This window comes from Mustelus asterias, chromosome 1 (assembly GCF_964213995.1).
Source record: "Mustelus asterias chromosome 1, sMusAst1.hap1.1, whole genome shotgun sequence".
Classification (NCBI taxonomy): domain Eukaryota; kingdom Metazoa; phylum Chordata; class Chondrichthyes; order Carcharhiniformes; family Triakidae; genus Mustelus; species Mustelus asterias.
Genome location: NC_135801.1, coordinates 193,428,656 through 193,451,556, shown reverse-complemented (window position 1 = coordinate 193,451,556; position 22,901 = coordinate 193,428,656). Strand labels below are relative to the sequence as shown.

The 22,901-nt window shown below is 46.4% G+C and overlaps 1 protein-coding gene across 2 annotated transcripts in view; it reads right to left on the bottom strand.

Annotated features, from left to right (window-relative positions):
- The window catches only part of exoc6b (exocyst complex component 6B), a 631,370-nt gene that overhangs the window by 81,678 nt on the left and 526,791 nt on the right, over positions 1-22,901 (bottom strand). For both annotated transcript variants that reach the window (XM_078224516.1, XM_078224517.1), the window contains one exon: positions 21,306-21,379. In XM_078224516.1, the coding sequence (XP_078080642.1) occupies positions 21,306-21,379 (74 nt within the window). The remainder of the gene's footprint in view (positions 1-21,305; positions 21,380-22,901) is intronic.

Genomic DNA, 22,901 nt, shown 5'->3' with positions numbered 1-22,901 from the left:
AGGAGTAGGCTATTTGGCCCATCGAGGATGCTCTGCCATTCAATAAGATCACAGCCGATCTGGCTGTGGCCTTCAGTCTACTTTCCTGCCTGTCCCCCATGACCTTTGACTCCCTTGTTGATGAAAAATCTGTCTAAAGCAGCCTTGAATGTATCTGATGACCCAGCCTCCAGTGTTTGCTCCCTGTGGAAGAGCATTTCAAATGCTAATGGCTCTCCTTATCTCTGTTTTAAGTGGGAGACCCTTATTTTAAACTGTGCCCCCTAGTTCTAGACTCCTTCATAACAGGAAACATCTTCTCAGCCTCTACCCTGTCAAGACCCCTCAGAATCTCAATAATCAACTCTCATTCTTCTAAACTCCAGGTTCAACCCGCTCAACTTTAGAAACATAGAAACTAGAAGCAGCAGGAGGCCATTCGGCCCTTTGAGCCTGCTCTGCCATTCATCTTGATCATGGTTGATCATCGAATTCAATATCCTGATCCCCCCTTCCCCCCATATCCCTTGATCCCTTTAGCCCCAAGAGCTATATCTAATTTCTTCTTGAAATCAGACGTTGCCTTGTCTCATAAGACAATGCTTTTATCCCAAGAGTCAGCCTTGTGAAGCTTCCCTGAACTGCTTCCAATGCTAGGATATCCTTCCTTAAGTAGGAAGACCAAAACTGTACATTGCCCTCCACAGAACAACACAGTACTTGTTTCTCCAAACTCTGCCCATACTCAGCCCAAATAGACACTAGACTCAATGTGCGTAGAAAAACATGGAAAGTGCACAATGTAAGCCAGGTAGATAGTAAAGTTCCCTTCGTTCTGCCTCTGAGGACTCTCAGGCCAGCTAGATTTCAGAGAGCTCATGATAAACACCTTTTCATGAATGGCAGTGTTAGAATGTAACCGGTGACAACTTTGTATTGGATGTAATGTGACCAATGGGAACAAGATGTAAGGGTCAGCTGACCCAGTAAACCATGGAACCAATTACAGAGTGATGTAATAGTCAGCTGACCAGCTGATTCACTATAAATAAGGAACTATGTAGAACTGTGGAGAGCTTGGAGTGGCCCAGGGCGAGGCCCCAAGTTTGGAGTAATGCTGTTTCTTTATTAAACCCTTTCTTTGGTTTATAAGTTGGAGTAAGTTTTGTTGTATTTTCATTAGCTGCATTTTGATGAGTTCCTTCTGAGGAAATAGGCAGGAGCACTTTCTAAAATAAATGTATCACAGACAAAACAATAAAAGAAAACAAACTTAGGGTTAAAGATTGACATGAAACCCTGACCTCCTCATCAGTTCACTGTTCACTTTATTGTTGGGATGGACGGTGAGGTTGGAACGAAGATAAGTTAAAGTTAAAGTTTATTTATTAGTCACAAGTAAGGCTTACATTAACACTGCAATGAAGTTACTGTGAAATTCCCCTCGTCACCACAGTCCGGCGCCTGTTCAGGTCAATGCACCTAACCAGCACGTCTTTCAGAATGTGGGAGGAAACTGGAGCACCCGGAGGAAACCCACGCAGACTCCACACAGACAGTGACCCAAACCGGGAATTGAACCCAGGTCTCTGGCGCTGTGAGGCAGCAGTGCTAACCACTGTGCCGCCCCTAAAGGTGAAGGTTGCGTTATGGAAATCCACGAGGGAACAGCATGGAGAGGAGAACATGGAGGTAACAGCAAGTATGGAAAGGAGTGAAAAAATTTGGAAGGACAATGGGAAACAGATTAAATTCAAAGGAATATAAAGGAAGGAACACCAAATAGCGGGAAATGAGTCAAGACCTTGGAATTCCATGTTCTGAAAGTGTATGCAATTTAGCTGGGTCAGTCTGTACAATAAGAGCAGGAATGTTCACTGCAATCTCGTAGGATCCAACAGCAACAAGACAGTTGAGGGGAACATTCAACATGTTAACTAATTCATCAACGGGGGTGGGGGCAATAATGTTTTGAAAGTAAACACATAGTTTTGGTTGCCCACATTTCCTTCCACATTTAATACTAAAAAAAACATCAGACAGTTTTATTTTGGAAGTGACGTTTCCCACATTAAAAACCTGATTTTGGTTAAGCTCCATCTGGGTTTATACTCTTTGGTTCTGGAGCCCTCTTACCTACTCTAAAAGGAGCAGCAGCCAGTATGCCTAAAACAGGTAAACCGAGAGAGCAAAGGGATGCCTGTGCCACCTCCTATAAAGAGGTATCTAATTATTCCCTCTCCCTCTGCTCTTCTCTCAAAGCCACATAAATGTTTTAGCTTTAATTCCCTTTTGGAAGTTATTGTTGAATTTCCTCCGATTGCCTTTTCAGGCAATGCATTCCAGGTCCTATCAGCAACCTCAAAGGTAATTCAGCTTTCTAACGAGTCCAAAGGTGTGCGGATTAGGTTGATTGGCCATGCTAAAATTGTCCCTTAGTGTCTTGAGATGCATAGGTTAGAGGGGTTAGCGGGTAAATATGTAGGGATATGGGGGTAGGGCCTGGGTGGGATTGTGGTCGGTGCAGACTCGATGGGCCAAATGGCCTCTTTCTGCACTGTAGGGTTTCTATGATTTCTATGGTAACTCATAGAAATCATGAGAGGCAACTGGATATGGATCGAAGATAGATCGTGGGTCTTCCCGACAACGGACAGAGACCTCCACCGGCCAGGAATGGAGACCGCCTCCAGGCAAGGACAGAGACCCCCGCTGGCCAGAACAGAGACCTCCGACAGGCAGGGAAAGACACCCCCACCGGGCAGGGACAGAGACCTCCACGGAGCAGGGACAGAGACCCCCGTCGGGCTGGGACAGAGACCCCCTGCCGGGCAGGGACAGAGATCTCCACCAGGCAAACACGCTGCGGAGGTATGTGGAAAATCCGACCCATTGTATCTGACTGGTTTAAATTACACATTTGTAAAGCAGCGGATCGCGATCCGCGCCTAGGCTAGGGTTCACTGTGACTTTAAAATCTCCGCATAGCCTCACTGAGCCATCAGTCTTCATAACGGGAACAATAGGTGTGGCCCACTCACTCGGTGGGTGGTCAATGGCACAATAAGAAAATTAACCACATGCCTGGCAACTAACTAACTAAGCTTGCAGCATTCAGTATTTTGCCAGCAGATTGAGCTACGCCAAGCCTCCTTCGGAAGCATCTTCCAAATCCACAACCATTACCGCCTAGGAGAATAAGGACAGCCGATGCAAGGGAACAGCACAAACTGCAAGTTCCCCTCTAAGCTACACACCATCCTGACTTGGAACTGTATTACTGTTCTTTCACTGTCGCTGGGTCAAAATCTTTCCTAACGTGTCTGGTGTACACCTACACCAGATGGACTGCAGTGGGTCAAGGCTCGCTCGCACCTTCTCAAGGGCAATTAGGAATGGACAATAAATGTTGGCCTTGCTGTGATGCTCACATTCCGTAAGTGCATAAAGATGTTGTTCCACATTTAAGCCCAAATCAGAAAGGGAAAGGGCAGCGTGATTAGGCGACACCCGCTTTCAAATCTGGTAGGGCGGGTGGATTAATGGCAGGACAGGCATCCACTTTTAGTAAAGCTGTCATTCAGAAGGATTTCAGTGAACTTGTATGCAAATCATACAAAGTTACTACGGAGGTACAGCAGACAATTACAAATACAAGTCATCGATCATCTTTGCTGCACTGGGATTGGAGTATAAGGGTAAAGGAATCTTGCTGCAACTATAAAGGACTCTCACCTCATGAAGGAGCAGCGCTCCGGAAGCTCGGGCTACCAAATAAACCTGTTGGACTTTAACCTGGTGTTGTGACATTACTTACTATAAAGAGCTCTGTTTAGACCACACTACTATGCAGCACACAGTTTTGGTGGTCTTGCCAAAGGAATGACATACTTAGTATGTGCAAAGATTCACCAGCTTGGAAAGCTGTCATGAGGAGTAGAACATGCCTAAAGTATTTGATGTTTGAAGAATGAAAGTAATCGTACTGAAACGTATAAAATTCTTCCAGGGTGTGACTGGCAGCTGAGAGGCTGGGCAGAGAATCAAAGTAAGAAGTCTCACAACACCAGGTTAAAGTCCAACAGGTTTATTTGGTAGCAAATACCATAAGCTTTCGGAGCTTGCTGCTCCTTCGTCACATGGAGTGGTCTCTGTTCTCCAACAGTGCACAGACACAGAAATCAAGTTACAGAATACTAATTAGAATGCAAATCTCTACAGCCAGCCAGGTCTTAAAAGGTACAGATAATGTGGTTGGAGGGAACATTAAAAGACAATACACAATACACATCTTTTTAGCCTGTCTTGATGCTCTCTCCACTCACATTGTTTCGTTTCTTAAAGACTTGATTAGTTGTAAGTATTCGCATTCCAACCATTATTCATGTAAATTGAGTCTGTGTCTTTATAAGCTCTGTTTGTGAACAGAATTCCCACTCACCTGAAGAAGGGGCTTAGAGCTCCGAAAGCTTGTGTGGCTTTTGCTACCAAATAAACCTGTTGGACTTTAACCTGGTGTTGTTAGACTTCTTACTGTGTTTACCCCAGTCCAACGCCGGCATCTCCACATCGGGAACATTAAATACAGGTTAAAGAGATGTGTATTGTCTCCAGACAGAACAGCTGGTGAGATTCTGCAAGACCAGGGGCAAGCTGTGGGGGTTACTGATAATGTGACATAAATCCAACATCCCGGTTTAGGCCGTCCTCATGTGTGCGGAACTTGGCTATCAGTTTCAAATCAAAGACAAGGGCTCCAGGATAAAGATTGGCCATTTAGGGCTGAGATGAGGAGAAATTTCTTCGCTCAAGAGCGTTGTGAGTCTTTGGGTTTCTCTGTCCCAGAGAGCTGTGTGATGATGCTCCAACATTGAGTATATTCAAGAAAGAGATCATCAGATTTTTGAACGCTAAGGGATATGAGGGGAGTGCAGGAAGTGAAGTTGAGGTAGAAGATCAGCTATAACTTTGTTCAATTATGGAGCAGGTGCGTGGGGGTATTTGGCCTACTCCTTCATAGAACTGAGAGGCAGGAATTGATCACCCTACCTGCCCCACACCACCTCTTCTGTGCAAATTCGGGAACACTGTAGGGATGGGTGGAGAACTTGACGCAGAGGTAAAGGGGTTATTTGTGAAAGGTGCGAGTCTCATTGAATGCTGAATGTTTCATAGATTCATGCCCTCAGAGGAGTTTCCATATACACAAAATGCAAACATACTTCTGAAAGAACCCTTGACTTGGATCTGATAAAAAGAGTTTACAGCACCAAGGCTGTTAAAATGCTGCAATCTCGGGAGATGCTATGATTACAGAAGGTAGATAAGTCTGAGTCATCACCGGCTGTACCATGACTCCTACACCTCTCGCTTTTGATTACTCGGTTAATGGGGAGGGTGGTGAATCGGGGAAGGGAGCAGGTCATCCAGCGGGCAACAAACACAGTTACGACATACCAGCTGTCTTATCTCTGACACAATTATGCACTCTCTCTTTCTTTTAAGCATGAAGGTGCAGTGGCCCATTTACAGCCTTTAATATAAGTGTTAGGAATTACCACACATTGCTTGAATGCCTGGATCATTTCCTTGGCAGGATCAGAGAGATATCAAATGTCCTTGTACCTGGCAGGGGTGATGGACAGGTGTTTATGGGACCCTGCTTTGCGCAAGTTGGCTCTCGTGTTTCCCAACATTCAAAAGTCCTTCACCAGCTGTGAATTTTTTAATGATTTCCAAAGCGGTGGGAAGCATTATAAAAATGCTCCCTCTTTCCTTCCTGGGCTGACCCCCGTGCATCCTGGCAGTTTTTTCCAGTTCCTCTGTCATGGATCCCATTCCCAAGATCCATTCAGGGCTATATCTCAGCAGGCCTGTGATGCATTTGGGAAGATACAGGTCCGTGGGGTGGACTCACGTGGCTATGTTTGAAACACAGCTAGCTCCGAGAGGCAGCAGTCATTTGGAAGCAACTGTTAGCTGAGACAACATCTGCCAACAGCAACTTTTGTGTTGCCCTTGAACGGTGTGGTTTGATTGGCCATTTCAGAGTGCATTTAAGAGTCTACCAGTGTTGTGGATCGGGAGTCACATGCAGGCCAGACCAGTAAAGATGGCAGACATTCAGACATCAGTGAGCCGATTGATGACAGTTTTTGGAGCGCTGCCCCTTCATCAGGTGAGTGATGACCTGACGAAGGGGCAGTGCTCCGAAAGCTCGTGCTACCAAATAAACCTGTTGGACTTTAACCTGGTGTTGTGAGACTACTTACTGTTCATGTCACTTGCTATGTTAACTCAGCACCTCGCTCTCATGCCCACATGTCCATCCTTGGCCTGCTGGAATGATCCAGTGAAGCCCAACGCAAGCTGGAAGAGCAGCACCTGATCTTCCGGCTGGGTATGTTGCAGCCCTTGGGACTAAACATCGAGTTCAGCAACATTAGATTTTGACCTTTCTCCTCCATCATAAACTCCCTTTTTTCTCATATCCCATACATGTATTGCCCCAATGCAAACTGCCCCACTCCACACCAGGCCATCCATCTTTTGTTCTTAAAGGTGCTCCTTTGCTACTACAGTTCCAGCACATTCTCCCTCCCTTCAGTTCTGACGAAGAATCAGTGGACTAAAAACGTTAACTCTGCTTCTCTCTTGGTAGGTGGTGGCAGACCTGCTGAGTTTTCCCGGCATCCTCGGTTCTTGTTTCAGACTCCAGCATCTGCAGTGTTTTGCCTATTTTTTGGTCTAGAAGGATGTATTGGCTTTGGAGGAGAAGAAGCAAAAATTCACCAGAACGCCGCCAAGCTTAGAGAATTTAGTCACAAGGATAGATTGCATAAACTTGTTTCTACACTTACAATTAAACGTAGAAGGTTGATGGGTGACCTACCTGAGGTGTCTAAACTAACATCAAGGGATTTGATGAAGTATGTAGCCGTGGGGTTATGCTGCAACTGTACAGGACCTTGGTGAGACCACATTTGGAATATTGTGTGCAGTTCTGGTCACCTCACTATAAGAAGGATGTGGAAGCGCTGGAAAGAGTGCAGAGGAGATTTACCAGGACGCTGCCTGGTTTGGAGGGTAGGTCTTATGAGGAAAGGTTGAGGGAGCTAGGGCTGTTCTCTCTGGAGCGGAGGAGGCTGAGGGGAGACTTAATAGAGGTTTATAAAATGATGAAGGGGATAGATAGAGTGAACGTTTAAAGACTATTACCTCGGGTGGATGGAGCTATTACAAGGGGGCATAACTATAGGGTTCGTGGTGGGAGATACAGGACGGATATCAGAGGTAGGTTCTTTACGCAGAGAGTGGTTGGGGTGTGGAATGGACTACCTGCAGTGATAGTGGAGTCAGACACTTTAGGAACATTTAAGCGGTTATTGGATAGGCACATGGAGCACACCAGGATGATAGGGAGTGGGATAGCTTGATCTTGGTTTCAGATAAAGCTCGGCACAACATCATAGGCCGAATGGCCTGTTCTGTGCTGTACTGTTCTACGTTCTATGTTCTATGCAGAGAGAAACCAGTTCCTCGGTAGGGGGAGACCAGAAGGGGACATATCCTTAGAATTAGAGCTAGGTCACGCAGGGGTGAAATCCGAAAGTCGTTTTGAACATGAGTGTTCGTTGAAATTTTGAACCCTCTCACGCGACCAAAAGAAGGTGGGTGCTAGGGGCCGGCTGAGATTTTCAAAACTGCGATCGATAGGACTTTTGTTGGGGAAAGGTATCTGGAATCGGGGTAAATTAGGGTGGTCATGGTCTGATTGAATACAGGATGTGTCAAATAACCTCCTCCCCCTGTTCCTTTGCACAGTGGTTAGCATCGCTGCCTCATAACGCCAGGGGCCTGGGTTCGATTCCCAGCTTGGGTCACTGTCTGTGTGGAGTCTACACGTTCTCCCCATGTCTGCGTGGGTTTCCTCCAGGTGCTCTGGTTTCCTCCCGCAGTCCGAGAGACGTGCTAGTTAGGAGCATTTGCCACGCTAAATTCTCCCTCGGTGTACCCGAACAGGTGCCGTTGTATGCCGACTACGCGATTTTCACAGTAACTTCATTGCAGTGTTAATGTAAGCCTATTTGTGACACTAATAAACTTTAAAACGTTATACTCAGAGGACTGAGGCAGGCTGCGAGACTGAACAACATGCAGCTCACAGTCTTACCCCTGATTGGCTCTGAACTTCACTATGACTCAAGATTCTGATATAAAATAACTTGACTGCTGTAAATTATAACTGACAGTTCCAGCTGTTAAGCAGCATAATCAGTGCCTATGTGTGCTTAAAGCAACCTGCACACCCAAAGATACTAATGTACGGTGGCACAGGGGCAGCAAGGTGGCACAGCGGTTAGCAGTGGCAGGGGCCTGGGTTCGATTCCCGGCTTGGGTCACTGCCTGTGCGGAGTCTGCACGTTCTCCCCGTGTCTGCATGGGTTTTCTCCGGGTGCTCCGATTTCCTCCCAAACTTCAAAGATGTGCAGATTAAGTGGATTGGATGGTAAATTGCCTCTTAGTGTTCCAAGATATTTACGGTTGGATGGATTAGCAATGGTAAATGCATGGAGTAACGGGAATAGGGTGGGGAAGAGGGCCTGGGAAAGATATCCTATCAGAGTGTCGGTGCTGACCTGATGGCCTCCTTCTGCACTGTAGGGACTCTATAATCCTATTTCAACTCAGAGTTTCCTGGGTTCCATGTCTCTCCTTTTCCGGAGGTGATGTTACACTGAGGTGGGCTGCCATGTTTTTTTACACTGCAATGGTAATAACACTACAAAAGTACTACTGTGAAGTGCTTCGTGATGGCCTGGGGCCATGAAAGGTGCTGCGTCCCCCCCCACAAGAATCTGTCCTGGGACCTCAACTATTCACTACATTTATTCGCCTCTTATTGTTGACCCATAGACATACAATACGCAAAAACCCTCAAAGCTGTTCTGGCCTGGCAAATTCTTTCTGCCGTCTAATTCACCAAATTTAACAATCCCAACGAGTTTTCGGATAAAATTTGACAAAACCTGCACCGGGAAGATTAATTTAACATGACATTAAAAATCACTCTGCACAGACAGCCTGCGGCTGACAAATTAGCTGGGTGCTTGAAATGATCTTGCAAGTTGAGATACTGCTTGCCTGAACTTAACAACACAGAAGACAAAAACAATTTCAGGAAATATTTTCAGATATTTGTCAGAAGCATATGCACTTTAGAGACAGGAAAAGACCACTAGGCATAACAAGTCCATCCACATTATCCAGAGATCAATCCCAATGATTCACCTTCTCACCCTTTCCCTCACCATCACCATACCTCCAATACTCTCCTCAGCAAATCACTCAACAACTCCAAACCATATCCCCCACTCCCTCTTCACCTTATCACACACTCCTTCCTCATAATATTCCTCAATCACTCACCATATACCCCACTCCCTCCTCACCGTCTCCTCCATTCCCTCCTCACATCAATCAATGTTAACCATATCCCTCAATCCCTCGCCCACATCTCATCATATCCCTCAATCCCTCGCCCACATCTCATATCCCTCAATCCCTCGCCCACATCTCATCATATCCCTCAATCCCTCGCCCACATCTCATATCCCTCAATCCCCACTACCATAGCCTTCACCCCCTCTTCACGATATTCCTCAATACGTCAAACTTATCCCACACTCCCTCTTCACTATATCCAGCGCTCCCTCCTCACGATATTCCTCAATCCCACTTCACTATATCACACTCTCTCTCCTCATGATAGTCCTCTATTCCTTACCATATCCCTCACATCAATCAATTTGAATCATATCTCATCCACCCGTCACTGGTCAACTCACCCTCCTCCCCACATCCCGATTCCCCATATCCCGCACTCTCGATTCCCCATATCCCGCACTCTTGATTCCCCATATCCCGCACTCTCGACTCCCCATATCCCGCACTCTCGACTCCCCATATCCCGCACTCTCGACTCCCCATATCCCGCACTCTCGACTCCCCATATCCCGCACTCTCGACTCCCCATATCCCGCACTCTCGATTCTCCATATCCCGCACTCTCGATTCCCCATATCCCGCACTCTCGATTCCCCATATCCCGCACTCTCGATTCCCCATATCCCGCACTCTCGATTCCCCATATCCCGCACTCTCGACTCCCCATATCCCGCACTCTCGACTCCCCATATCCCGCACTCTCGACTCCCCATATCCCGCACTCTTGACTTCCCATATCCCGCACTCTCGATTCTCCATATCCCACACTCTCGATTCTCCATATCCCGCACTCTCGATTCCCCATATCCCGCACTCTCGATTCCCCATATCCCGCACTCTCGATTCCCCATATCCCGCACTCGATTCCCCATATCCCTCACTCGATTCCCCATATCCCGCACTCGATTCCCCATATCCCGCACTCTTGATTCCCCATATCCCGCACTCTCGATTCCCCATATCCCGCACTCTCGATTCCCCATATCCCGCACTCTCGATTCCCCATATCCCGCACTCGATTCCCCATATCCCTCACTCGATTCCCCATATCCCGCACTCGATTCCCCATATCCCGCACTCTTGATTCCCCATATCCCGCACTCTCGATTCCCCATATCCCACACTCTCGATTCCCCATATCCCGCACTCTCGATTCCCCATATCCCACACTTTCGATTCCCCATCTCCCACACTCTCGATTCCCCATATCCCACACTCTCGATTCCCCATATCCCACACTCTCGATTCCCCATATCCCGCACTCTCTTCTGACCATAGCTCTCAATCCTTTCCCATCATATCCTTCGCTAGGAATAAGTTGAATTGCCTCTTGATCTCATTTTCAGTTCTATTGGCATGACCTCCCTCTCACCCTAACTGTCAACGTACCAACTGGCTCAAGAACAGCTTCTTCCCTGCTGCCATCAGACCTCTGAATGGGCCTACCTTATGTTAAGGTGGTCCTTCTCTACACCCTAGCTATAACTGTAACACTACATTCTGCACCCTGTCCTTTCCTTCTCCCCTCCGTTCTCTGTGAACGGTATACTTTGTCTATATAGCGAGCAAGAAACAATAGTTTTCACTGCATACGAATACTCGTGAAAATAATAAATCAAATTTAAAAAAAGGATTCCAACTCAAAGTCTCCTCTTTGCGAAAGAAGACCGCCTAATTTTCTTCACATTTCTCAGAACAGCCTTCTTATCTAACCTGTACCCAGCTTACTTCAACTAAAAAAAAACATTGTATTCTCTCTGCGTCATCAGATTGGAGATTGCAAGCTGAACAAATGGTTCATACAAATAGTGTTTTTTTTAATACCCCAGAACCTGTTTTTGTGTCCTTTATCCTTTGGATCTCAATTTAGTCTGAGGTGTAGATCCACAGCTGCTGGCCACCCACCAGCATGCGGGTGTCATTCCATTCCCATTTTAAAGTCATCCACACAATCTACCCATTATAAATTATGTCCACATTCATACATGTGAACCTGAAACATGGGGTAATTGCATTGTGAGGGCACTAAAGCACCCGCAGAGAGGTTTAAGGGGTGAGTGTAATTTGAGCTTCAAAGAGTTACATAGGCAGTGTGCATTATAAATGTGGACAAAACTTATAATTGGAAAATTGAGAAATCTGTGTTTAATGAATGAGGTGGGGGGGAGGCGGTAAGCCAATGAGTGCTGGTTAGAACAGTGGGGAAGCAGTGGAGAACATGCCCCTGTCTATATCAATGGGGACGAAGTAGAAATGGTCGAGAGCTTCATGTTTTTAGCTGTCCAGATCACCTGTCTTGGTTCCCCCATGCCAACACTATAGTTAAGAAAGTCCACTAACGCTTCTACTTTCTCGGAAGATGAAGGAAATTTGGCATGTCCACTACGACTCTCACCAACTTTTACAGATGCACCATAGAAAGCATTCTTTCTGGTTGTATCACAGCTTGGTATGGCTCCTGCTCTGCACAAGACCACAAGAAACTACAAAGGGTTGTGAATGTAGCCCAATCCATCACGCAAATCAGACTCCCATCCATTGACTCTGTCTACACTTCCGCTTCCTCGGGAAAAGCAGCCAGCATAATTAAGGACCCTATGCACTCCGGACATCCTTTCTGCCACTTTTTTCTGTTGGGAAATAGATACAAAAGTCTGAGGTACCAGCCGACTCAAGAACAGCTTCTTCCCTGCTGTCAGACTTTTGAATGGACCTACCTCGCACTAAGTTGATCTTTCTCTACACCCTAGATGTGACTGTAACACTACATTCTGCACTCTCTCCTTTCCTTCTCTATGAATGGTATGCTTTGTCTATTGCGTGCAAGAAACAATACTTTTCACTGTATACTAATATATGTGACAATAATAAGTCAAATCAAATAAAAAGAGAGTTCTTGTATTGGTGGGATGGTGGTTGAGGATCGCAGTGATGGCATGGGCAGGGGGGGATTGCAGAACTAGGATTGTGGGGTGTGGAGGGTGGGGAGTTGTGATTTGAAGGATTTTACACATGCACTAATATTGAGACTGGATTAGGAAGTACAATTTGGCGCGGGAGCGAGTCGACAGCTTGTGAGCTCTCCCCAACATAGCCTCTAATTCCATCTTTTCTGATCTTCCTCTTCACCTTACCTGTAACTGTAACACTATATCCTGCATCCTCTCCTTTCCTTCTCCCCTATGTATTCTCTTAATGGTGTGCTTTGTCTGTATAGCGCGCAAGAAACAATACTTTTCATTGTATACCAATACATGTGACAATAATAAATCAAATCAAAAGTTCTTAGTCCTGAGACATGAGAAGATGGTAAAAGGTCTTCTTTGCAGCTTGTTGGGGTGGGGGTATCTGGGGTTAGGGGGGTAGCTACATACTTCAAATTCCTCACTGGATATTTTTTCTTTTCTTTTTTTCTGCTGTTGTTTTCCGCAATGTACCTGCCCGGCATTGGCTCCCTCTCATTTCGAGCTCACAAATGTGCTTCCTGTTGAGCTTTTCAGTTCCATGGGCAGGCAGCAGTAACGTCAGGAGGACAGGCTCTATTCATCAATCCTGCCTAATTTGGCAGGTTAAAGGTGAGAGTGAGTCTTATTGTGCGACGGGCACACCATTACCAGGCGAGTGAGTGACACCAGATCACATGCTTGACAATTGCAGGGTGTCTGCGGTCACAGGGGGTCAGGATTGCTGCTTGCCCTCTAACCAAAAGCCCAGTGCCTGCTCACACACTGAAACTCAGTTTTGCTTCACTGCTTTCAAGAGATTCTTTTGCCTCTCTCTTTTTCAGTCTCCCCACCTATCTGTCTTTCTCCCTTACTGTCTAAATGTGTTTCTCTGCCTTTTTATGCTTCGCTCTCTCCGTCTACCCTTGTGTGTGTGTATGCCTCTATCTATCTATGTGAATTTCTCTTTATCTGTGTGTAAGACTCTCCATTTCTCACTCTGCATCTGCATCTTGCTTTTTTCCCCTTTCATTGGCTCTCTCCCCCCCTTTTGTTCTCACTCTCCCCCCTTTCATTCTCTCTCCCCCCTTTCATTCTCACTTTCCCCCTTTCGTTCTCACTCTCCCCCCTTTCATTCTCACTCTCCCCCCTTTCGTTCTCACTCTCCCCCCTTTCGTTCTCTCTCTCTCTCCCCCTTTCGTTCTCTCTCTCTCCCCCTTTCATTCTCACTCTCCCCCCTTTCATTCTCACTCTCCCCCTTTCATTCTCACTCTCCCCCCTTTCGTTCTCATCTCTCCCCCCTTTCGTTCTCTCTCTCTCCCCTTTCATTCTCTCTCTCCCCCCTTTCATTCTCACTCTCCCCCCCTTTCGTTCTCACTCTCCCCCCTTTCGTTCTCTCTCTCCCCTTTCATTCTCACTCTCCCCCCTTTCATTCTCACTCTCCCCCCTTTCATTCTCACTCTCCCCCCCTTTCATTCTCACTCTCCCCCCTTTCATTCTCACTCTCCCCCCCTTTCGTTCTCTCTCTCCCCCTTATCATTCTCATTCTCCCCCCTTTCATTCTCACTCTCCCCCCCTTTCGTTCTCTCTCTCCCCCCTATCATTCTCACTCTCCCCCTTTCATTCTCTCTCTCCCCCCTATCATTCTCACTCTCCCCCTTTCATTCTCACTCTCCCCCTTTCATTCTCTCTCTCCCCCCTATCATTCTCACTCTCCCCCTTTCATTCTCTCTCTCCCCCCTATCATTCTCACTCTCCCCCTTTCATTCTCACTCTCCCCCCTTTCATTCTCACTCTCCCCCCCTATCGTTCTCACTCTCCCCCCTTTCATTCTCACTCTCCCCCCCTTTCATTCTCACTCTCCCCCCCTATCGTTCTCACTCTCCCCCCTTTCATTCTCACTCTCCCCCCCTTTCATTCTCACTCTCCCCCTTTCATTCTCACTCTCCCCCTTTCATTCTCACTCTCCCCCCTTTCATTCTCACTCTCCCCCTTTCATTCTCACTCTCCCCCTTTCATTCTCACTCTCCCCCCTTTCATTCTCACTCCCCCCCCCTATCGTTCTCACTCTCCCCCCTTTCATTCTCACTCTCCCCCCCTTTCATTCTCACTCTCCCCCCCTTTCATTCTCACTCTCCCCCCCTATCGTTCTTACTCTCTGCTCTCTTTCGAAATTGAGAACATTTGAAACTGCACATAAAGTTAATTACAGCACGAATAAAAGAAAATGTTGGAAATGGCCTGCAGCTCAATCAGCGCCTGTCAAGGAGAGGTTAATATTCAGCAGGAAATGTGGGACTGATTTTAGAATTGGTTCAGGAACCAGGTAATGGTTCAGGTTGGAAATAAAGATGCTAAAGAAAGGTGCAAGTTTTACAATTAAATATTCTTCATAAAATCTATATGGAACAGAAAGTGCTGCACAGGATTATATTTGAACTCTCACTGCTATATTATGTGGGGAAACACAGCAGGCATGTTGAACACAGCAAGATTATATAAACAATGCGGTGGTATTTGGTGGGGCTGGTTGAGAGGTTAGGGGTGGGTTGAACAAGCGGGGATTATGCTTTCCAGCATGTTCTGTGAGTTCCCTGCTTCTCTTTAAATTGTGCCAGGAGATCTCCGACAGCTACCAGAGGCAGGACCTCAGTGCCTAATATCCCAGTGTGAGGTTCCACAGCTCTGACAGTGCAGCGCTCCCTCATTACTGCACGTAAGTGTCAGTTTAGGGGATACTATCACATCTCTGGACTGGGAACTGAATCCACAGGCTTTTGACTCAGAGACTAAAATGCACAAATGCCTTGTGCAGGTGGATGGGTAGTCACCTGTACCCAAGTGCTGTGTCTTTTGATTGAGAAAGCCTCAGGCCCAGTCTCTCAGCTGTAGATCAGGCAGCAGGTGGGAAAGTTTTAAAGTTTATTTATTAGTGTCACAAGTAAGGCTTACATTAACACTGCAATGAAGTTACTGTGAAAATCCCCTAGTCGCCACACTCCGGTGCCTGTTCGGGTACCCCATCTGGGCCAGTTGCTTTCCGTGGGTTGGGTTTTTGAGAAGGCTGCTCGGAAATGGTGACCTCGGATACAGGTTCATCCGAGGCTTCTGGGATGGAGGGCGTGCTCTCGCTGACCTCTTGGACCGGTTGGGCCGAAGGGCCTGTTTCTGTGCTGTATTGCCCGATGACTCCATGGCTGGAAACTTACCACCATTCACGCTGGCGGGATTTCCCCACCTCGCTGCAGTGAACGGAGATTTGGCTGGCCACCAAATTTTCCGACCTCGTTGCAGTGGGATCTTTCTGCCCCTCGGCGTGAAGGGGCAGAAAGATCGTGCCCAATGACTCTATGACCACAAGCAGTGCGGTGAAGCAGTGTAATTTCACCTGTGATGCCCAAAAACTGGGCACTGCCTCATGCCTCTGATTCCAAATATATTGAGCCCTCACTTTCAGCCAGTGGCGATTCTGGGACCATAGCCTCGCCCCTCAAAGCACTGCAAAAACGTTCGGTGTATTTTTTCTCACAGTATCAAGTGTGAAGTACCTTTCATTTAATTCATTCTTGGGATATGGGTGCTGCTAAAAGACCCACATTTATTTCCCATCCTCAATTGTCCTCTGAGAGCAGTTAAGAGTCAATCATACTCAGAGTCACATGCCGTCAGACCAGGTAAGGACTTCATTACCTCAAGGGCATTAGGACTTTTATGACAATCGATGATCGTTTGATGGTTACCATTACTGAAACTACTTTTCAATTCCGGATTTCATTTCATTAACTGAATTTATTAACTAAATATAAATTCCACCATCTGCTGTGGTGGGATTGAACCTGTGTCCCAATTTTTACAGATGCACCATAGAAAGCATTCTTTCTGGTTCTCCCACAGCTTGGTATGGCTCCTGCTCTGACTAAGGGTTGTGAATGAAGCCCAGTCCATCACGGAAACCAGCCTCTCATCCACTGACTCTGTCTACATTTCCCGCTGCCTCGGCAAAGCAGCCAGCAAAACCAAGGACACCACGCGCTCCAGACATGCTCTCTTCCACCTTTTTCCATCGGGAAAAAGATACAAAAATCTGAGATCACATACCATAGAATCATAAAATCCTACAGTGCAGGAGGAGGCCATTTGGCCCATCGAGTCTGCACCGACCGCAATCCCACCCAAGCCCTATCTCCAAAACCCCATGCATTTACCCTAGCTAGTCCCCCTGACACTTAGGGGCAATTTAGCATGGCCAATCCACCTAACCCGCACATCTTTGGACTGTGGGAGGAAACCGGAGCACCCGGAGGAAACCCACACAGACATGGGGAGAATGTGGAAACTCCCACACAGACAGTAACCCAAGCTGGCAATCGAACCCGGGCCCCTGGCGTTGTAAGGCAGCAGTGCTAACCACTGTGCCACCGTGCCGCCCCGACTCAAGAACAGCTTCTTCCCTGCTGCCATCAGACTTTTGAATGGACCTACCATATATTATTCTATATATACCATATATTATTCTATGAATGGTATGCTTTGTCTGTATAGCGCACAAGAAACAATACTTCTCACTGTATCCCAATACATGTGACAGTAATAAATCAAATCAAATCAAATAAAAATCAGAGCATTAGCCTGGGCCTCTGGATTGCTAGTCCAGTGACATTACCACTACACCACTGTGTCCTAGCTGAGATTATAGAGTCTTTCCCCCAGCTGCCATTGCTGCTACCCACCGCTACTGTAATCAGGGGAACATACGTAATCTGAAGTTAGATGGTGTGGAGTGCATCTTTACTGACGGAATTGTAGTTTTATTGAAAACTTCGTGAAGCTCGCTTTAGAAGTTTGTATCATTACCTTTGCAGTTAACACTTGTAACTTCCTTCAGCTGACTCCAATTCAGGTGACCGTCTCAAATAGCAGTACTTACTTTGATGGGGACAGCTAACTGAATGTTGAGAAAACTGGTTACAAACAGGGGGGGGGGGGGGAGGGGCTACTCAATCTGGTAAAGGTGTTTCACTGGGATTGGTGCTGGGGCCACTGTTGTTCACCATTTGCATAAATCATTTTGCAGTCAGGAATCAAAGTATAATTTCAAAATCTGCAGACAATATCAAATTGGGAGGTATAGTACAAAGTAATATTGTGACAAAGTACAGAACAGCATGAGCAAATCTGAAAAATGAGCGTTCACAGTTAGCAATAATTTCAATATAGATAAGTGTGACATGGTGCATTTTGGTAGCATGAATAAGAATTTCTGCTGTAGCTCTTCTAAAGCCAATGTATCCTTCTTGAGGCGCAATGCCCCAAGAAAGCAATTACTCCAGCTAAGTACTGACCAAAGCTCTGTACAACTAAAGCATCAGTTCCACCCTTTGAGGTAAAGGTAAAGGCCATCATCCATTAGGTCTCTTTCATTTCCTTTGTACTCATGCACTAGGTTTTAATGATTTGTGTACAGAGACCCCATTAACAATTCCTCGATCAAAAACAGAAATTCAGGTCCATCTTTACTGGACCCAAAGTGGATGGCCTCAAACTTTAAGCAGTTTAATATTTTTTTTCGAAAAGGTGGTGCATGCTGGAGGTACCCTTGCTGTAAAACACAACCCTGGGCATAGTTCTCTGCTGTAATACAAGACGTGGAGATGCCGGCGTTGGACTTTAAACCTTTAAACCTGTTGGACTTTAACCTGGTGTTGTTAAAACTCTTACTGTAATACAAGACTATCAGGGTGAGGATCGCCAGGCTGGGATGTTGTGTTGCTGAAAGATATCAAGGTGTTGCAGTACGCAGAGTTAATGGGCAAAATAGCTAAATCATCACGGATAAAATAAACATTTTTACAAAGCAGCACAGGACCCAAATAAAGAAGCAAGCTTGCGTGATTGCTATGCATGCATTTTGGTCTATTTATGTCCATGTATGCTTGCTTACATATGCATGTCTGTAAAATGCATGCATGTCTAAAGGGATTGTGTAGTCCCTGAGGGGTAAAGGCAGGAATGACACGTCCATTATGTGATGTTTTGGTGCCTAGGCTACCTTTACAACCAGTGGAATTAGGAGCTCATTAATCAGCCTGTCAGTGCTGGCTGGAGATGGAGAGGCTGATGAGCAGACTTTTCACCGCATGATGTGTAGCACTGCATGTTGAGGTTAGTGCGACTGCTTGACAAGGTTTGCCTTCAATCTCAGGTCTCCCGCAAAGACAGCCAAGGCTGCAGGCACCACAATAAAGGGCTTGAGGAAGATGGAAGCCTCAAGAAAACATTTTTAAAAATATTTTTTGTGGGTATATGTTATCTCAACTTTCCTCCTGTTCCCAGCTCTCACTAGGCTCCTGCTCAAAGGGACTGGGCCTGGACAGACATGTGGATGCCGATAAATTTATTTCATCGTGGACGAGAGGAAGGAGGGCCATAGTCAGTCAGTTGAATCCTCACCTGATGCCGACTTTATTTGGCACTCGCTGGATTGTGATCAGAAATATAAACCTTTTTCTCCCCAGCAGAAACACTGCATTTACCTCTCCAGATCAGGTGGCGATTACATCTCTCCTTGTAGCTCAGTGTGCCTGGGTCATACTGCCCAAAGACCGCTGAACCAGTATCTGACCGCAGCTGAGGACTTCAACAGGACTGGGGTGGCACGGTGGCAGAGTGGTTAGCACTGCTGTCTCACAGTGCTAGGGACCCCATTCGATTCCCGGCTTGAGTCACAGTCTGCGCGGAGTCTGCATGTTCTCTTCATGTCTGCATGGGTTTCCCCCGTGTGTTCCGGTTTCCTCCCACATTTCAAAAGACGTGCTGGTTAGGTGCCTTGGCCGTGCTAAATTCTCTCTCAGTGTACTCGAACAGGTGCCAGAGGATTTTCACAGTAACTTTATAGCAGTGTTAATGTAAGCCTATTTGTGACACGAATAAATAAACTTTAAGGAGTGCCTCAATTGACCTCAGCATGTTTATGCCCAGCCCTAGTTACTGCCACGACTAGATGTTCCTGTTTATCGAACCTTGCATTGCTGAGTGCGCAAACATTGAACCATGGGGCTGCTAAGCTACTAACTGTTCAGAGTTAACTCACTTCTGCTGGGTCGGCAGCAGTGCCGCAAGTCTTGGCTTCATCGTTGCAGGACGACAGAAGAGTATAAATGTCAGCTAAGTTATTCCATTCCTATCAGTATCCTCCTGCACCTTATGGGTAACACTGGCAGGCCAGCATTTGTTGCCTGCCCCTAGTTGCCCTCAAGAAAGTGGTGCTGGGCCCCCTTCCTGAACTGCAGCGGTCCATGGGGTGACGGCGCTAAACATTTGCAAATCACTGGAGTATTGCATCCAACTCTGGGCACTGGACTTTTGGAACAATGTCAAGGCCTTGGAAAGTGTCCAGAGGATATTTATAGGGATAATTCCAGGGGTGAGGGACCTTAGTAATGTGGAGACTGTTCTCCTCAGGGTGGACAAGTTCAACGGGGTTTAATATCTTCAAAATGAGAAAGGGATTTTTTGAAAGAGCAAACAAGGCAAAACTGTTTCTGCTGGCAGAAGACAAGATTTCAGATCATTTTTAAAACTAGGGGAGTAGAGTTGATGAGAATTAATCTTATTCAGTGAGTTAAGATCAGGAGTGCGATGGTGGAAATTAATTCAACAGCGACTTTCAAAATGGAATTGGATAAATATTTAAAGACAAAATAATATGAAGGGCTATGGGGAAAGAGCAGGGGAGTGGGACCACTGGGATAAGTCTCTGAAAGTCTCTTTTCATGGTTTGTGTATCCTGTGTATCTCTGTACATACATGTGAAAATATTTCCCTGAGGAAACTGGTCGCATTATTCCCTGCGTTAAGCGATCTGATTAAAAGCTTCTCCAGGAAGCTTGCGAGGGTGCCCTAACCCCGAGATGCTCTACGATTGTGCTCGATAAAATATTCCCCGAAAAATATGCAAATAAAAACCAGCAGCTAAATGCATGAAACGGGATTAGACACAGGCCGTGGCGCTAATGAGTGCAACACCAATCACCCTCCCCACCCCCTCCCCACCACCCCCCCCTCCCCCCCTCACTCTACTGCCACCCGCAAAGTAAAACAGAGTGAAGTAATGGGTTCAGAACATCAGTCAGCGGTGACTGCTACATTCACAGATCCTGACAAACCCCCATCTATCTTCTAACTGAAAAGATGACAGGACAAGAATCTCCTTTTTATTTTCGTGGCACGCCCACTGCTGTCCCAGGAGATTGCCGGATTGAGTTGCTCTTTTCAGTTGCAAGCACAGCGGAATTATCCGGAAAACTGTATAGGTACCTGCTGTAGTGACATCACTGGCAATAAGAGTCCTAGGAGGTGGACAAGGCTGGCTGTAAATCATCATTATAACGCAGCATTCTATTAGCAAGCTTGGAAAGAATGGTTAGCAGTGGTCATGACAGAATGCTAATTCTTCCTTCCTTTAACTCGCTCTCTGGACATTATCTCTCTGAACAATACGTCTGCCAAGCAGGTGGTCCCTGCACACTGCTCCCTGTATACCAAACACCTGCTTTGTGTCACCCCTCTCCGACAGTCGCTCCAGTGCTTCACTGTGGGACTGCAGAGCCAAGGATGTGACAGCTCTTCCACGCTCAGAAATTTTGGGGAGGGGGAGGGGGAGGCCGGGGCAGTCTGGCTGGCCAGGCCTCAGGCTTTTCTCGAAGGCCAGAAAGCCAACAAAAAGGACGAACAACAGCAGCGGCCAAGGGCCCCGGCCGTGGAGTTGATAGCGGTGGGAAGGTGGGGGTGGGGGGGTAGTGGGGGTGCGAGGACGAGCGTCTATCGCATCCTGCAGGCACTGCGGTCTTCAGTCACACATTTAAAACAAAGGCTTACTTGTCTCAAGTCGATGAAGGCCAACTGCAGCGTGTCCCCTTGGAACCCAGGCACCGGTCCGGATCTGGCAAAGTCTGTGGGAAAGAAAAGAGGATAAAAACATCTCTAAACAACCATGGACAGGGAGATTGGCAGACGGATGACAGCACAGACAGTGAGGCCAAGCTAGAGGAGGACCATTCTTCTAAGGAATCATGTCTTCCTCCCCTACACCTTTGTTCACCCGTCAAAAATTCTGTCATCAAACCACCATTAATTCCAAGCCTTGACAGCTAGGAACTGTACTAATCGACCTAAAATTTATTCCCATGGGCTGTTTTAGCTTCATAGTTTTTCTTTTCCCTTCTTTCTCGAACGAACAAACAGCTTGCGAATAGTTTCTCGACACAATAAAATCTACAGCTGGTGAAATCCTTTCAATTCTGTTAAACTGATTTGATTTTCTATCCCGCATGGCCCACACTGTGGGATCTTTTAAATTACACGCTTGTCACCTGATTTTATTAATGCTAATAAGAGAACATTAAAAGCTCCGATCTCCCCCTCGCCATCGACCGCCACCCCACAACCCCTCCCTGTTTACAACTTGTTTTCAGATGAAAGTCTAAATAAGTAAACTGTCTGGTATAGCTACGTTATTAGCGCATTTTCAGAAAGGTCAGAAAATATTGGCGTGCCCGGCAGTAAAGGTGCTGCTATTCCGAGCATTGAGCAAATGCCCACTCCGAAAAGGAGAACCGGCAATGATGCAGCAGATACAACGGAGAAAGAGAGGGGCACACAGGGACAGGCAAAAACACGAGAGAGGAGAAAGAGAGAGAGAGAGAGAGGCCAAAGCTTTAAAGAGGTGCGGGAGATTAGAGGGGCTTGAATGTGGCAAGGAGAGGAGGATTGGGTAAGAAACTGCAGGGGAGAGGCAAGAAGCAGAGGGAGAAGGGGTGAGAGTGTACGATAAGAGGCAGAGCTGAGACAGAGAAGAGGGCGAGCGATGGTGACAGATCCAGACACAGAAGTGGATACTGAAAACAGACAGACTCCCGAGGAAGAAAGGTTAAAAAAAGGGAGGGAATAGAAGAGGAGTCAACAAACTGCATTAGTTTCACAATCAACAGATTTTTGACAGCATTTGCTGTGTCGATTGTGATATAACCCGGTGTTAGATGTTTGGTAATTTTAAACTTCCAATTTTTTGCCAATGGCGATCTTACTTGGAACAATCCCTCCTCCACATCCATTCACAGTGAAAATGCAACTAAATTTATACACTTACATAAAATATCTTTGTGTCAGTATATTTATTTAATATTTGGAACAATATGTTCAGTTGCTTTCTTTTCCAAAACAGGTTTCAATAGTGAGCTGCTTAGAGTTTCAGTGGCAGCACCTAGTTACACTCGCACCTTTCTCACTTTCCAATAGAAGATGCTGGAGTCTTTTTCATTCCACCTGCAGGCAGTTAACAATGACTGCTTACTGTTCCAGTGGGCAAATAGCCCAAATGCTTGGATTACATCCTTCTGCCTGTTGTGTTTGCAGCACGGTTAACCCTCCATTAAGATGGGGGAAAGCAGTAATGCCCGAGGGAGCACCAAACAA